Genomic DNA, 17,558 nt, shown 5'->3' on the forward strand with positions numbered 1-17,558 from the left:
GAGGGGAGGGAGGTGGGGGAAGGCACAGATAGTACTTACTGTGTCCTCCATGGGAAAAGAATGGCCGCTCGTTGGGGGCGGGCTCATATAGAGCCTGGCCGCGCGCCCACAATGCCTGGGAGCGCGCGCCAATCAGCTGTCAGGTAGGGGGAGTTTTTTTTTTTTTTCAGCGTGAGCAGGGAAAATTTCAGCGCAAGCAGGGAAATTTAAAAAAACAAACACGTGTGCTGCTTGGACCAATATTTACTCACCCGGAGGTTAAATCCATCTGCCCCGGGCGTGTAAATGTATAGGATTGTCGAACACTGTATATAATCATCATCTTCTTCTGCCCATGTTGAACCACTGCTGGATGAAAGCCTCCCCAGTGATACACCATATACTGCAATTATAAGCCTCTCTTATCCACGTTGCGCCAACAAATTATCTGATTGAATCCATCTATATCTATCTATATCTATCTATATCTATCTATATCTATAGTGCTGCTGTCTACTTTGAATACAGGTTTTTTTCATCTACTACTGAGTGCTGTCCTTTGTTTACTCTTGTTGAGTTGACTACCGTTTTCTATCTATCTATCTATCTATCTATCTATCTATCTATCTATCTATCTATCATTCTGCTGAAATGTTGAATATATGTGTATATATATATTTATATTACAGAATGCTAGTTAATAATTATACAAAAATAACAAATACAAACCGTATGGCACTCCATAAAAAAGCAGGTAATGCAATTGATGCCCAGGTGCTCTAATGTTTAGATGCAAAATAATATTCAATGAATGACAGGCCCTCTCAAGCTTTGCTCAAAAGTGTAATTAAATATCAATGTTTCAGACCACTATTGGGATCCTGCTAAAGGTCAATATTTAAATAAATTAACTTTTCTGAGCCCACCCTGTGGGTGCCAGCCATCCAATATTTTATATAAGGAATGATAAATAAGGATCTAGTGAAATTGTATTTCATTAACTTACTATTTAGAAAGACTCCTTAGAAATATTAATTAAATATCTATCAAAATCCAAAACCAATTAATTTCAGCAAAAGGGAAGGAGAAGAGGGAAGAGGGAAGAGCAAACTGATTCTCTGATGCTATCATTGAGGACTGGAGAGTGAAAGACAGGCACTTTAATCTGTGTTTTGGTTTCAAAACAATTTTGTGTTTTGATTTTGTTAGAACGCGATTGGTTTTGGATCTATAAAAAAAAATAAAAAATATGGAATTAAAACTCCAGATAGGCAGGGGGAAAAAATTCAAACTTTTTTTTTACAAATCGAACTTTTGTGCATCAGTTTGCAAAACCAAAAAGTTATTTCCTCTTCCCATCACTGCTAAACATTATATCAGTTTTATTTGTGCAGGTATAGGGTGTTATTAATTAAAGTACAATAGTGTAAAGAATGCACTACCGCAAGGAAACTCCAATTCAAGTCAATGGGACCTCTGATCTGCATACTGGTCACTTACAACCTATGAAACGATCCTCTATGAGAAACTAACAACCACCAAAGCTCTAATTATTACAGTCCCATCCATTCTAAGGTTCCCAAACAGCAAACACAGTACAGCATGAAAACAAAAATATAGACGCGCAGATAAAATCAATAATAAGTGAATTCTCCTCAGTGCTGCTATTGGGAAACGGTTTGGAACCATGCAAATACAGTGAAAAAACAAACAAAGCGCAAAGCAGTGAATTTTGAAGAGTCAAAATAAACTGAACTTAGAATTGTGTCAAACAAAGTGTGTTACCATGAAGTGTAACAATGGAAGTATTCAACTCACTGAGGGGTGTCCTAAGAAGGTTATAGTGAGTTTGTCACTAATGTTCTTTCCCAGATCTTAATGTATTAAAACATTATTATGCTACGGTATGTTTCTTCTTGTTTCCTTTTCCACTTTGAGGATTTCTCTTGGTTGAGTAACGTTCCCAGGACACCCCTCAGTGCGTTGAATACTTCCATTGTTACACTTCATGGTAAGACACTTTGTTTGACACAATTCTAAGTTATTTTGACTGTTCAATATTCACTGATTTGCGCTTTGTTTGTTGTTTCACAGTACAGCATGACTCTATTCTACAACATAAGCAAATGTAGTGGAGTACAATATTTTGTTAATTTCTGTCCCAAAACAAGTGATTACATTTTAAGCAGATTTTTGCAGTTGGAGTACTTTTCAGATGATAAACATGCCCCAAATGTTAAAGTATTTGATCTTCAGTGTATGTTGCAACTGGAAATACTGCTAATACTAATTACCTAGAGATTCTGTCCCAGGTATATTAAATGGTGCTTAGCCCTAAGGCCCCTGCTGACTCATACAACAGAATGGACCATAAGATGCATTAGGTTTAGCACCATCAAATAAATGTGCCTTTTTCTATTTAAGTTCCTCAAAAACAGAAACAAAGAGCTAAGTGTACACATTACAATTTACTTTTTCTTATGTTTCAAACTGTGCTGATAGCTATAATCCATCAGTTGCACAAACATATGAGAAGTCTTATCCTAGTCATAAAGTAACTTTACATATTTAGGCCCATGTATTTACTAAGCAATGGGCTATGGCATAAATTTATGACTCGGATGAGGCTTTTGGGGATTCATACTAAGGTGCTATGCCAGAAGACAGCTGAAAGCCCATTGGCCAAGTGGTGCCTTCCTAGCACTGGATGGCATACTGTAGCACCGCTTAGTAAATATGGAACTTTATGCCTTTTTCTTTCATACATTTGGTTAAATAAACGCTAGGATTCCAAAAATAGTATAAAGAATAATTGATGTATTATATTTCACCTGGCAAATCCGATCGATGTTTTCAGAGCATTCTGACAGTTGGAAAAATCCCGCAGGGCACAATGTACATTTTTCACACTGATGGGGTGTCTTCTGAAAACTGCAAAATTCATCACTTTCACAGAGGCCACAATCCAGCAAAGGTTCTCCAACATCAATCACCTTGGCATCAACATCCATCTTGTGCACAGAATATGTCTTCTGGAGATGATTTCTGACCTGGTTCTGTAATCCTTGAAGATGTGCTTCAAAGTAATGCTGAATGTCTTCCTGCAAGCTTTGGAATGACATTTGCTTCACTGTATCAAACAGAATGTCATATTGGACTTTGATCATATCCATTTGCTCGTACATTTTCCTTTGTTGTCCTATAATTTCCCGCTGCTGATTAACTAGTATGCCTTGTTGCTCCGAAAGCTTTTGCTGCAGGTCAGTGATTGTCTTTTGTTGGTTTTTCAGCGACTCAACAAATTTCTCTTGACCTTTTGCAAGTTGCAGATGCAGTATTAAGGCATCTTCTGATGGCACTTCATTTTCTCCTAAAAGACAGCGCAACACATAATAATTATGGCAAAACAATAAGGAGCATATCTGATTTTTATGGTTAATTATTATTAATACTGCATGTATCATTCATAATTATCTTGGTTGCATAGGCCTAGCTCAAGGACATACGTTGAAAGGCATAAGAGTGGACTTCAGGTTTAACACCAATTCAGTAAATCTGGGCCTACAGTAAATCTCTTGAAAGATTCCTCCTAAAGAATAGGAATTGGCAGGAATGCAAAGAGAGGATTTAGATCTGGAGCACTAAAAAGAGAGGCAAAAAAAGAGCCAAACTACTTATCTACCTGGGGTGCCAGTGGATAAACCAGGAATATCTGTCCAGTCACATTACGAAATCCAATATCCAAAAAGCTACAGCACTCGCCAAAAGTATAAAAGATACATTTAATGCTACAAGAATAAAATCTGTGACGCTTCAAGCCTTAAATGTATATCTTTAGTATTGGCGAGTTCTTTGGCTTTTTGGATATTGGCAGGAATGCAAAGGTCACAGGTGCTCTCTAGCATTGTGCCATGGGGCAACAAAATAAGTTACAGTAGAGGCAACGTTTATTTTAACATTTTGCCGTAAACTAGCCGGGTTACATTCTGGGTATGTGCTGGGTATGTGCTCGGTATGTGCTGGGTAGGTTCTGGGCTAGTTTGAGGCACGTTTAAGGCATTTCTGCATTGACTAACGACCCATAGGATTAACACAGCAGGGATCCCTGGCATTCCCATTCAGTTTGAATGGGACTGCCAGGGACCCCTGCTGTTAATCTGATAGGCCATTAATCAATGCAGAAATGCTGGGGCTAGTTTAAGGAAAGTTTAAGGCATGTATTCAGAATGTACCTGGGTGTTTCCTGGGTTTTTTGGGGAATTGCCACTGGTTTTTGTTCGAATAAGAGTTGCCTCTACTGTAGTAGTGTCCAACTCATTACCATGAATGAAGCTAGAATACTAATCCTCTCTAGAAGGACTGAGCTTAGGAAGAGTAATGAACGGTGTCCCATTCTCTAGTTGGACTTTTGGAGGTATATTTGTTGTGTGCTGTGAACACTATTAGCGCAATATAAGATTGGAAAAGCTTGTGCAAGGGCTGGATACAGTCTACAGTCAAATGTTCAACATGTGATTCTTCTGCTAAATACAGTAAATGTAACCTTGGACAATCAAAAGCATGTAAGATAATGTATTCCTTCTTTTAAGGTCATTTATTCATATCATTCATTTTGAACGTCCAATAAACACCTGTTGTTTTGAGAACGTGAGAGAAACCTTTGCATTGTGAGAAACCTTGTGAGTGGCCTGTACCAGCTCGCTCGCTCGCTCCCTCTCCCTCCTTCAGTATTAGGTGATACCTTTTTATTTGGACTAACAATTGATATAATAATAATAATAATAATAATAATATCTATAGGACAAGCTTTCGAGAGAGTTTCTCTCTTCCTCAGGCCAGCAATACTGATTAACAAAGGATTCTGTGGCTAAAGCAGAATCTGTCTTAGCCACAGAATCCTATGTTTATCAGTATTGCTGGCCTGAGGAAGAGAGAAACACTCTCGAAAGCTTGTCCTATAGATATAATAATTATAATAATAATAATAATAATATCAATTGTTAGTCCAAATAAAAAAAGTATCACCCAATACTGAAGAACTCATTTATTCTGCACAATTGCAACTGGACTAACAAGGCTATTTCCAAAATATATATCCTTCAATCAAATCCTTATCTCACTGTATTAAAGTGGTGGGAAGGTGGCAACGGGTGTACAAGAAGATGTATAGCAGCACTTCTACTAATAGGTTCAACCATACTAAAAAAGCTTGAACAACATACCCAGCGAAAAGGTACATGCAAATAAGGCTGCCATGGCAAGTAAGGCTTCAAACTCCAAATATGGAATACACTGAAAAGCAATGGCCCTCATTCTCCGGAGGCCGGATTGTCCCTGGCTTGGGCAGTGTTCAGGAATAAGGTTTAATAAAAGCTGTTATTGAAACCTTAGTCTGGCTACCTACAGTACAATTGTCAGACTCTGTCCAGTGAAGCAGCACTGCAAGAACTGGAAGAAGAGCTTGCAAAGATGAAAAAGGACATTGTTGGCCTTGGTGAAGTAAGACGAAAATATTAAGGCCTCATTGTGCTAAAAAGCAGACACCTATTATATTACAGGGGTACAGAAAATTGAAGAATCAATGAAGTACAGTAGGCTTCATCGTTAACAAGAGATGGGGACACAACATAGTGGAATATGAAAGCTCATCAGAAAGAGCAGCCAGTATACTCAAATTGACCAAGAGATACAGACTTCAAATTATCCAAGTGTACAGTATTGTATTGTATGTCTTTATTTGTATAGCACCATTGATGTACAAAGCGCTTCACAGTAGTAATGCACATGGTAATCATATAAATACCAAATAATATAAATAACAGGTCATGGTAATAAGTGCGTCAGACATAAACGTAAGAGGAATCCCTGCTCCGAGGAGCTTACAATCTAATTGGTATGTAGGAGAAACGTACAGAGACAGGAGGGAATTTTGGTAAGTGCTTCTGCAGGGGGCCAATCTCTATGTATCATGTGTCTAGTAATATCTATGGTGCTACTCATATGCTTCTTTAAGCAAGTATGTCCTAACATCAAGTCACATGGACATTGAAGTGGAAGCATTCTACCATTGTCAGGAATCGGCGTTCTCCGCGCTCCCCACACAGAGCACTCTCTCCCCTCAGGGAGTCCCTGGACACACAAAACAATCCTGCCTTACCGGCCTCCGTGACTCCCCGCCCCTGCCGCCGTCGCGGGATCACTCCCCGCGGTGATTCCTCTGCTCAGCGCCGGGCGCGCCCACGCCCTCCCGCGCGCACACCTGCACCGTCCACTGGCTCGGTCCACGCTCGTACACGCGTTACGGAGCGCACTCATTCTGCACACTCTTCTTCCCGTCCCCCGGATCTCAGGCTCCGCCCCCGCACACCGCACGGGCATACTCAGGTTACCAACAAGACTCACCTGGCCTGTTATGCCTGCACCAATCTGCAGTGTCTCCCTGTAGCTCTTCCTGTCCCGCTTCCGTTCCTAATGGACCTTCCTGCTTTATCTAGCTCCTCTCTGCTCTCAGTCATAGTCTCTGTATGGAAGTACTTCTGGATTCTTTCAGTGTCTTCACAGGTTCTGACGCGGCTTGTATGACTACTCCCTCTGGCTCTCGATCTCGGCACTCCTTGGACAACGCTCACTCTGGTAACCCCTTGAACACGGCTTGGACTGCGACCTATCTCCGCTCTCCACTCCCTGACCTCGGCAAGGCATACTTCACTCTATCTCTACAACCGGTACCGGCAAGTATTGTCTACCTTACTACACCTGGCTGGCAACACTTTATACCACACTCCGGACATGCTCCCTTTGCTGCGGGTGCGTGTATTACCTCTTCCCCCTTCAGCTCAGGGGACGGGTCTGGTCTGCGGGCAGCACCGGCGTAACAACCATGAAGTCAACCAACTTAACCAAGGACATTTTTCACCTCAAGATCATTATAGGAGATTTCAATGCAAAAAATGGTGACCAGCAGAAAAACAAAGATGAATCAGTTTGTAAATATGGTTATGGCAAAAGTAATTGTAATAATCGTGGAGTCAGATTGGTAGAATATGGAGAATGTGAAAATTTCTACATTATTAATTCATTCTTCAAGTATAATCCAAATAAAACATGGACATGGAGTGGACCCAATGGAAGAATTAAATTGACTATACCCTGTCAACGCAGTGAACACGTGATTGAAGAGTACATAGTCCTTTACTGAGTGATCATTGATTGGTTCCCTTTAAATTACATCTGAATGCGAAGATGGAAGAACAAGAGTGGAATATCTGTGCAAGACGATCCGCAAGCATATAACTAAAGACATACGAAACTGTAATTGTAATGTGATAAAGAAGATAACCAAAACTTAAAGAACACAAAGCCGCAACTTGTGAATGGGAAAAAGTAAATGATCGCACTTAAACTTAACAATGGATCAATAATACAAATCTGTGCACTTATTATAAAGAGAGTTGAGGATTTCTACATGAAATTGTACTAATCTACAGATAACACAAGTCATAAACCAGCAGAGGAAGAGCAAGAAGGAACCCCCAATGATCTACTGTATCATGTATCCTCCAAAAGAAGTGGCAAAGGCAATAAAATCCATGAAAAATGGGAAGGCCCCTGGGGGAAAATGGAGCTACAACTGAAATCTTGAAAGAAGTTAGAGAAGAAGTGGAGAAAATCCTTGAAACACTATTTGCATGCTACATGAAGAACACGGAAATGCCAAAACAATGGAGTAATGCCATAGTTATCATCATCCTCAAGAAAGGAGACAAAGAAGACCTACACAACTTTAGATGAATAATTCTACTTCCAATCACTTACAACATTCTAATGAAGAAACACACTCATTTCACTTTAAATAAATCCAATATTAGTCTTCTAGAGTGCTGCCTTTTTGAAGTGAAACTTCTATGCTGGCACCTACCAAATCAACATTTCCCTTGGAGTAAATCGCCTTGTTGGAGACGGAAGTGCAGTCCCGGAAGTGACGTCACTGCTGGCAGAAGAGGTGTTATGGCATCTGGCGCGCAGGCAGAGGCCTCCCACGCTCGGTGCGCATGAGCAGTAGGCGCCGGCAGGGCGTGCCTGCACAGTAGCCACCGGTGCCACACGCACTCACAGACATGGCACAGGCGCAGTACACGCACACTCACACCACAGAGACACACACACCTGCGCAGTAGCCGCCGACACACGCACAGACACACACATATACAGAGACGCACACGTGCGCACACAGAGACGTAGCACAGGCACAAGCGCAATACACGCACACAGAGGCACAGAGGCACAGAGGTGCACACACACCGGCACAGTAGCCACTGGCACACACACAGAGACACACGCACAGAGACGCACACACACACAGATGCCTGTGCAGTAGCCGCCAGCACACACACACACGCGGAATTAACAGTTACTATACATATAGAAGTGCAAATAGGTAAAGCAGATTATGTGTGCCGTGCATGCACGTTCTAAGTCAAACTTTGTGTTTTTGGCACTGAAATGGTGTTTTAATTTTTAATTAAAAACATCACCATCATAAATACAATTTCTGTGACAAAACAGTGAGAAAACACAAAGAAGTTTCACTTAAAATGCGCGTGCTCGGCACAAACACACTTTTTTTCCCTGCTTGGAAGGAGAATACATTGCTTTAATTCAATGCCTAACAAAAAATGAAGGGAGTTCATAAACAGCAATAGTGCTGATTAGGGCACTATCAAAAGAAATTCCCTTTGTCATTCCCAAGTCAATGGGAGTTTCAGTGCGACCGTGCTTCAATCGACACTATTAGAATTTAATGAATAGCCCCCTAAATCTTCATATCTCTTATTCAGTGTAAAACCACTAAAAATAACTTCAAAATGAACATACTGTAGGTTATGAAAGTGTCCCTACAAAAATTGAAGATATTGGAGCTTAAAATATTAAGCGTTGCAAATGCCATTTTCGGGGTACATTTAATTGCGTTTGTGTGCACGTGTTTACTAACCTTATTTTTCTAAATGCACGCCATAAGTATTAAAAAATATGTTGGTAAAATATTTTGTCACACAGAAATGAGATGCGCATGACCCACAGATGTAAACAGTATGTACTAAAAAAAAAAATCGTATCTGTGCCCCCCCAAAAAATAGTTGAACCGGAGTCAAAATTGTCCGTCACGTTGAAACTGGTGTAAATTCTAAAAGTCTATTTATATTGTTAGCACAGAATTAAATTGCCCTGTATCAACAAAAAATGTATTTGACACAGCGCAGATGTTTCATTATATAGGCTAATAAAATGTATTATTTCCACAGTTTGGCTATTATAAATATGACACTAATAAATTATATTTACTACTCCTAGTTATATATATATTTTTTAAAACACACATTTCTGTTTTCATTAAAATTGCATCAAATCAGGTGTTCAATCTGTCGTACGTATGAAGCCACATTTCTACTTTCATATGGTACACGTAAGATACTATTTAGAACTATAATTGTGACACAGAAAACATTGTCATCTGATTTTAGTACATAGGCCCCACTGGTTTTTATCTACATAAAAATCATATCATGCATCTAATGAAAAGACTTCAAAGCCCCATAGCCATTCAATTCGGCCCGTAATATAGTGAGTGCTCATGCTGTGCCGTGCGCGCGCGCAGCAGTTATAATTGGCTGTGGTTAGCTGCGTGTGCACATGGCAGAGAGCGTGGAGCCGGGCGATAGCGGGGAAGACTCAAAAAGTATGTTTTGCGCCGCTACCACCGGTGTGTGTGTGTGTGTGTGTGTGTGTGTGTGTGTGTGTGTGTGTGTGTGTGTGTGTGTGTGTGTGTGTGTGTGTGTGTGTGTGTGTGTGTGTGTGTGTGTGTGTGTGTGTACAATGTTAATAAATATTTTATTCTTTTTTTTTCATTTTAAAAATATATAATAAATTACACATATGCACACATACATACACACACATACATACACATACACACACAACCTGTCATTCCCGACAGCACGGACCACCATACACACAAAAAGTGTGCGTCACGTGCACGCGTGTTCGCGCAGGCGCGCGCACCCGCACCTACTATAGAACGCGCCTTAGTTGTGAAGATTGTGTACACTTTTCGTTGTTTCAGACTTACAATTGCGTACTCTAAAATGGAGGCGGGGCAGAGATAAGGGTAGTAAAAATCCAATCCAAACTTCAGATTACAATGTTTAAATACCTTTCAATGAAACACTCAAAGATGCAAAAAAGGTATTTATATTGCTTTATTTAAGACATAAATCATCTAATTTTACCCTATTAAACGTATTATCTTAATTTGGATATGTACTTTTAAAAAGTCAACATCAACATATACTCCATTTTTAAAACAAAGAATCATGGATTAAACATGTAATCAAGTCTGATGGCCATGAAGATCAGTTATGATCACATTATGTAAGTAAGACCATCTGCAGCATTAGAATATGTGTTGGTGAGGTTACTATACAAAAATAACCCAGGGGCACCAGTGTGAGAAGGTTAACACACAAGACACACTAGTTAGAATCTCAATACTTTGTAAATATTTCAAATCAACCTGTGTTTAAGGGAAGACTTTTAAAAAATGCCAGAAATGTACCTTGAGGGTGTGTACAGTAGATAAAAATATTTTTTGTTTTTAGTCTTTTACAGGTAGCTACAATAGTTAAAATTGTATGTCCCTGTACAAGTATCTCAGAAGTGCTGTGTGTCTGGAAGCACTCTGATCATTTTCCAGTTAACCTCCTTACTCACTGAATCCAAAGATATGCTTGAAAACTACTATAGATGTAAATCGTAACGCTTCCTTAAAACTTTAGTGAATATAGTAAATCAACAGAGTGGTAACCAATATTACTGCAGGCTTCTCTCACAAGCCCACTATACATACTGTAACACTGAGTAGAAAGACAGTCATTCCGAGCTGGGACCAAGGTGAACTTATGACAGTGACATGTTTAATGGCATAAAGGCAAAAGAGCCCTAATGCTAAATGTAAATGTAAGAATATTTGGAAATTCACCACAACATGAATTAAAAAATAATTTGAAAATTCGAGAATATTTGAAATCGTGAAATATAAATCAAAATATTGGAATTTTAAAGAAAATGTGAAAATATTTTGTCAACATTTTAGGAATTGATACTGTATATCAGGACCTCTGTAAATGCCAAAGTCAAATGGATCAGCAATGTAATGTAACTATCAAGGACATTCTAACTACTGGCAACCCAACAACATTTCAGAGTATGGGGAACTACAATACTACAGTATTTCTATAGAGATGTAAGGAGTAGAAGAACTCTAGGTTTTGTACAGCAAATAAAAATATCGTTTATGAGAAAATGCACATGTCTCAGACAGGTTGACAAACCTGCCTTTCCCCATAATTACTCAGTGTACAATGCTTCCACTGCAGCCAGGGATTCTGGGTAATGACATGCAAATGAGCACTCACTGTTTGTAGGTTTTTGTAGCAATGCACTGAAGCCAAAGTTAAGCTAGCAAATGTTTACATTTAATATAATAGGAATGTTTCAATGCTGACTGTCAGCTTTTTGCCTCAGTGCAAAACTAGAGATTTTTTTTTCAATAATACAGCTGGATATTAATGTGTAGAGTTAATATTTACATCTTCTGTTGTCCCACCTAGTGATCAAAGACATTCTCTTCTTGGCTTGCCTCCAAGTAACATTTCCAGCCCTCTGGACTAAACCTTTACATTTGTTGTTCAATGGGCATAACTATCAGCTGCATGGTAACACTAAGTATTTCCAAACAACTGTGTGCATGTTGGAACAGTGGAAGGAATTAGGGTTTTAAAAAAACTTATTTCTTGTAGATTGTAATAAATATTACTGGGCCAACATTAGATAAAAAATCATGGCATACAGAGATTTCAAAACCTTCTAGGGCCTCTCTTCAAATAAAAGTACAGAAGTGTTGTGGTACCGTGCAGGAAGGAAGGAGTTGGAATCAGAACTTAGAACACATTGTTCGCACGGCAATCTTCATTAATGATGGAACAAAATCTTTGCACAATTTGGGATATTCACGGCTGGAGGAGAAGATGCAGTGGTGTGAAACCTTGGCAATTAGCACTAGTGCAAATATATTAGAGAGTATGTTGACAACAAACTTTTGCAAATATCGCACATCTCTACAATTCGATTAATTGGTGCTAATGGCAGTTTGCTGGTAATATTTCCATATTGGCAAATCATGACATCTGCAAACCAATAACATTAATAAAATATAATCCAATTAAAAAACATGCAACATAAACCTATATAAGCCATTATGCCACACCATCCAGAAGGGGAGCAATGTTAAACTCTTTCATTGGGCATAATTAAACAGTTTGAGGCTAGACGATTTGTCTGTATAGTGTTGGTTCACTTATTGGGGCATGTTTCAAAGAAATTATACTTCTTTGTTTAGCCATATGCCTTATGCCTCATTACAAGGTAAGTAGTTTGATATAGTGGTACTTTTAAAAGGTTCACAGCATGTTTATCCAATCTTTATAGATAATGCTACAATCTTATTAGAATTGCTCCTAAATATGCCACACATTTGGTAAAAATCAATGCATCTTTATTGTTGTCAGTTTTACACCTAGTTAGCATTGACTTGCTTGAACACATTAATAGTGCATTGCAACATTGATTTATCAAAACATACTACAAAGGACGAAATATTTTTTTCAACTAGACAGTACTCTAGTGTAGCAAAATGTGGTTGCTTTGTTCCAGCTACATAATCAAGTCCTCCATATTATGCTATTTGTAGCAAATAACAAGACCAAAGGACCTTTTAAAGCCATGTAAGAGCAAGTCAGAGAGAATGGGGTATTAACCGCTACGATAATGAAGGGGTTAACTCCTCCCTCAAGCCCCTCTCCCCCCCCCCCCCCCAAGATCTAAACATCCACCATGGGTCAAATACCACCTTCACCCATCCCCGCTACCCACAATAAACATGGAACTGGTAGTTAACCCCTTCATTGCCTTAGCGGTTAGCCACTAAGGTAATGAAGCCGACTGTAAATGCATTATTATTGCATCGAATTGATGCCGGGGGTCTACAGTGCTGATATTAATATTTATCAGCTCCGGCGACCCCCGGCATCAATCTGATGCAGGAAAAATTCTTATTTTTTTTCTAAGTCCCCTCTCTCGCAACCCTTCTCACCAGCTTTTCATGTGGCCATTTGATTCTCTGTACAGCTTCCTGCTGCACAGAATGTTAGGAAGTGGCAGAGAATCTGAATGCTGCTCCCTCCCTATACGAGGAGCCTCTGAAAAAATGACATCACACTGGCTCAAAAATATGAGGGACAGGGGTACATTGATGGTTGACACAATGAAAGGGAAGAGGGGATGGTAGACCAAGAGGCTGGTGTTGGGGTAATAGAGTGGAGATAAGGATGCGGCCTCAAATGATAATGGAAGGATAAATAGAAGAAATATTGGGAAATAATTAGGAGAAGAATGTAAAAGAAGGAAGTGGGAAATGGGGAAGACAGGAAAGATGTTGTGGAAAACTAATCTGGCCAGCCACCATATATTATCATTATCTAGTGTAAGGACAGTATTTCATCTACTGTACATTCTTTTAGGATTGAGGGAAGTAGTTTTGACGATGAGTACATATTTTGACAGGCTAGTGAAATGTCAACATACCTTTCCAGCCCTTTACAGTAAATATGTTTTAGTGTTCTGGTCCCTAACATAAAACTACATTATTAAATGACCATCTAATTGAAAGTTAGAGACGGGAAACATCTGTTTTTATGGGAGCCCTGAGGATATTATGCACACATGCATGGAAGAGCATGAAGTAAACCAAACAGACCTGCCCATGTAAATCATATGTTTCCCAGTGGCAGATTAAGCACAAAAATGAGTACTCCAAGAGCCCCAAATTGAACATACTCAAGTCAAAGATATTTTCTACTAATAGAAATGGACAAAACATTCACACAGTTTCATAAATGTGGTAAATGTTGGATATTTGCAGCTAAAGAAAAAGTAGCACAGGTCTGACCTTTTAACAAAGACTTCCATCCATGAATATGTTCCTTAGAGAGCACAATGACAAACTTTCATCAATATTTCATGATAATAGACTTGTGAATGTTGGGGGATTTCCCAACGTATATATTTGTTGACCCTGTGAATCATCAAATAGCCATCACTGAAATGTCTCACAGTTTTGTGAACTTCAAAAATAATATCGCAAGAACTTCTCCCCACAAAACAGGAGAGGTTCATACATGTCTGCAAAGGGATTATTGCACACTCGGTGAGTTGTAGAATTTTCTTGCAAAACTACACAAGGGTGCAATCTGCCTTTAGCATGTTTGCTTCACGTTTTAATGCACATCTTTCATGCTCTCTCAGTTAAATGCCCAACTTAAAAGGACATTCCACAGTAGTAGCACATATAACGTCATATGAGCATCTGTTGCCTTTTATGAATATTAATATAAGTAAATAAACAGAAAAACACAGAACTTCCAAACATCCACTGGAGATAAAATCACAGCATAGTTTCATAGTTTATATATGTTGCCTCTAAGCTTAACTGATATATTAATGGAGCAAAAATGAATACGTAAATAAACAAGCACTATATTTATCAAAGAGAACAACTTCACCGAAATCTATGGGATACTTTGAAAAGTGTGGTGCTACTTTCGAATAACTTTTTGCTTTTGTTTGCATTGTACAAGAACTACACCACCTAATTCAATATAATGCTGAACAGTGGAATGTGCAAAGAGGGAAATAGCAAAGTTACCCTAGTAACAAAAATAGACTTAATAGAGGTGAAGCAGATTTCTAATTAAATACAATAATTACAAGCAGTAGAAAGTTGGAAACGTTGACATCACCCCCCTTCTAATCAGTTGGCCATTATGAAACAAAGTCATATAATGCAAAAGAGATGCTGGGTAATTAGTGGCACGTATAATTTTAAGGTAAATGAAAGGAAAAAAATCAGACATTACAGTAGCTACTTAATAGCCTGGATCCTTAAACCTCAGGGTGCTCAACTCCAGTCCCCAAAGGTCAGGATTTCTGGATATCTCAGCTTCAGCACAGCTGGCTCAATCAGAGGTTTAGTAAACCACCTGTGCTGAAGCTGGGATATCCTGAAAACCTGACCTGTTGGGGGGGGGGGGAGGGGGCTTGAGGACTGGAGTTCAGCACCCCCTGCGGCTTAAACAATTACAGAGATTGACTATAGAAGGTCCACTGCCTACATACAGTGACACCAGTACCCAGGTTTAGAGGTAGATTAGTGTAGGCCAAAGCAATATTCCATAGCTTCCCAATGAGAGAAATTAGTGTGATTTGGTGTCCTCTTCTGTCTGGATATCAAGGCAAAAGTGTTTCATTATGTGGCAAAAACATAGCCTCAGATGTATAAAGAAAACATTATTTTTTTCTTGAGGTACATAATAGTGCAGATTTTGTACCTCAGAATTGTACCAGTTTTGTCTTGATACATATGACTTTATTTACTAAATTCTCCCTGCTGCAAAACACGGGCAAAGACTGTGTAAAAGAATTGCACCCGATTTAAGAAAGGAAAAACTCCAATTGCTTTCCATATGATTCCTTTCCTTTGATGAATATGGCTGGTTTTTTGCCCTAGTTCTGCCCTACTTTTGCAACCGGGAGACTTCAGTAGATAGAGTGTAGACCCTCCTCCCCCATATTACATATGTATGTATCAAACTCTGCCAGCTGCCGAATTGTGGCAAACATAAAGCCAACAAACGTCAGCACATTTACCAAAGTAAATTTAGGAAAATAGGACTTTATGAACTGATAAATCTGGTGCAGAATTCCCTTGGTTCTGCAGCCAGGAGACATTAACACACCTTGAGCCTTCATTGGGACTAGTACAGTATCTCCCTAACTCACTCCAGATGATTGAGACCTGACATGTGTGCTAAGCCCACCAGAGAACCCCCACTGACCGCAGCAGTCACTTACCCGGCTTGATATCGCAGGTGAGTTGCACCCCCAGCGGGGCACCCCCCAGCTCGGAGGTCTGGAAGTCAGGCACCTCCCCGATGAACTGGGCGGCTCTGTCTGCCAGGCGCACCAACCCCGGGGTGTCCTTGTGCCCATCCGCAGGGGGGCAGCCTTCCCCAACGCAGGGGACCCGGGGCCGGGGCTTGAAGCGGATCCGCAGGGGCAGTTTGCACTCGATACCCTTGCAGTCTCGGCTGCTGTTAGGGTGCTGGGGCCCCCACATGTCCATGGTGCCTTGCACACCACCAGCAACGTCGCCCCTGGTTGAAGCGGAGGGCTGCAGCGGAGGTCTCCCGTGCTGCAGGAGGGTGCTGCTGCCGGCGGTGTGCTGCAGGAGGGTGCTGCTGCCGGCGGTGTGCTGCAGGAGGGTGCTGCTGCTGCTGCTGCCGGCGGTGTGCTGGAAGGAGCGGGAGGACCTGCCTGTCCGGGGTGAGCAGCGAGCCCCCACACATGCCCTCTGCTGCTCGCTCTCTGCGGGGCTGGGGGTGCAGGGGGCTCCCCCGGGACACTTCTCTGCGGTGACTTCGCAGCAGAGCAGCAGCAAGAGGAGAAGACCCATCAACCTTGCGCAGGACCCCCGCACTACCATGATCATCTGCAAAATAAAAAGACACAGCCATTAGGAACACGAGAGATGCCTAGGGGGGCGCAGCGCTGTCCCACCTGTGCAGGGAGTCCCTATTTATTTTAATACTGTCACACTTACACGTGCTATAATATATAGATGTATATCCCCTCCACACACACACACTTGACCACAGAGGTCCTTCTCACACTTTGCAGATTGTAACTCCACAGAGCTGCACATCTGGAGATGTTTCTTCTGCTGCATAAAAAAAAATCTTCTTGCTAACAACAAATAAAATAAAAAAACGACTTTAATGTATATATCAAAGCCTTTCCAGCATGTGTTTCTAATTCCACAGCGATCTGTCTGTTTTAGTGCCCTCCTTCAGAACATTTTGCCAAGGTGTACTAAACCCAGGAGATCCCGTGTATTAATACCTCGGTAAAACGTGCACACTCAAGTCAGTTCCCTTGTGTTGTTCAGTTCACTTAATGAATTGTCTTCAGCTCAGATTATCCAAGTAACTGACCTCCACAGAAATGCTACAAGCCAGGGAATGTAATGTGTAACATTCCTCAGACTTCATTAGCATCACATTTCTCAAAGACCTCCCATTAACCCTCTGGTCACCAGATTTATTTTTACTTCTAATTACCTTTAAAAAAAAAATAAGTTATCCTGTTTTTCATGTGTTCAATAGCATTACTTAAAACGCCCACTCATACTTTATATATCTATATACAAAAATACGTTGCATGGTCTATTTGGTTTGCACAATGCATATTACTTTTAAAAGCAAAACACACTTAAGCTTACAGTTCGCTGTCTGCAGGGGCTTCCCCCATGCTGTCACTTTGACTGAATAGTTGTGAATAAGGTTAAGTGTGGATGACCAGCAATTGCAAAGCCTAGTTTTAGCCTAATTATGGTAGCCAGGAGGAGGAAT

General features: G+C 40.3%; 1 protein-coding gene across 2 annotated transcripts in view; it reads right to left on the bottom strand.

Moving 5' to 3' along the window:
• The window catches only part of LOC142487766 (uncharacterized), a 56,182-nt gene extending 39,025 nt beyond the window's left edge, over positions 1–17,157 (bottom strand). Inside the window, exons 1-3 of one of the 2 annotated variants that reach the window (XM_075587616.1) lie at positions 16,751–17,002; positions 16,003–16,639; positions 2,811–3,349 (exon numbers count right to left, since the gene is read on the bottom strand). In XM_075587616.1, coding sequence (XP_075443731.1) covers positions 2,811–3,349; positions 16,003–16,639; positions 16,751–16,876 — 1,302 coding nt within the window. In that variant the 5' untranslated portion in view covers positions 16,877–17,002. Of the gene's footprint in view, positions 1–2,810; positions 3,350–16,002; positions 16,640–16,750; positions 17,003–17,049 lie in introns of those variants that run through there. The other variant, XM_075587617.1, reaches the window with a different exon arrangement.
• Between the last annotated feature and the right edge of the window lie 401 nt (positions 17,158–17,558).

The sequence above is a fragment of the Ascaphus truei genome, chromosome 2 (assembly GCF_040206685.1).
Source record: "Ascaphus truei isolate aAscTru1 chromosome 2, aAscTru1.hap1, whole genome shotgun sequence".
In the NCBI taxonomy this organism is placed as follows: Eukaryota; Metazoa; Chordata; class Amphibia; order Anura; family Ascaphidae; genus Ascaphus; species Ascaphus truei.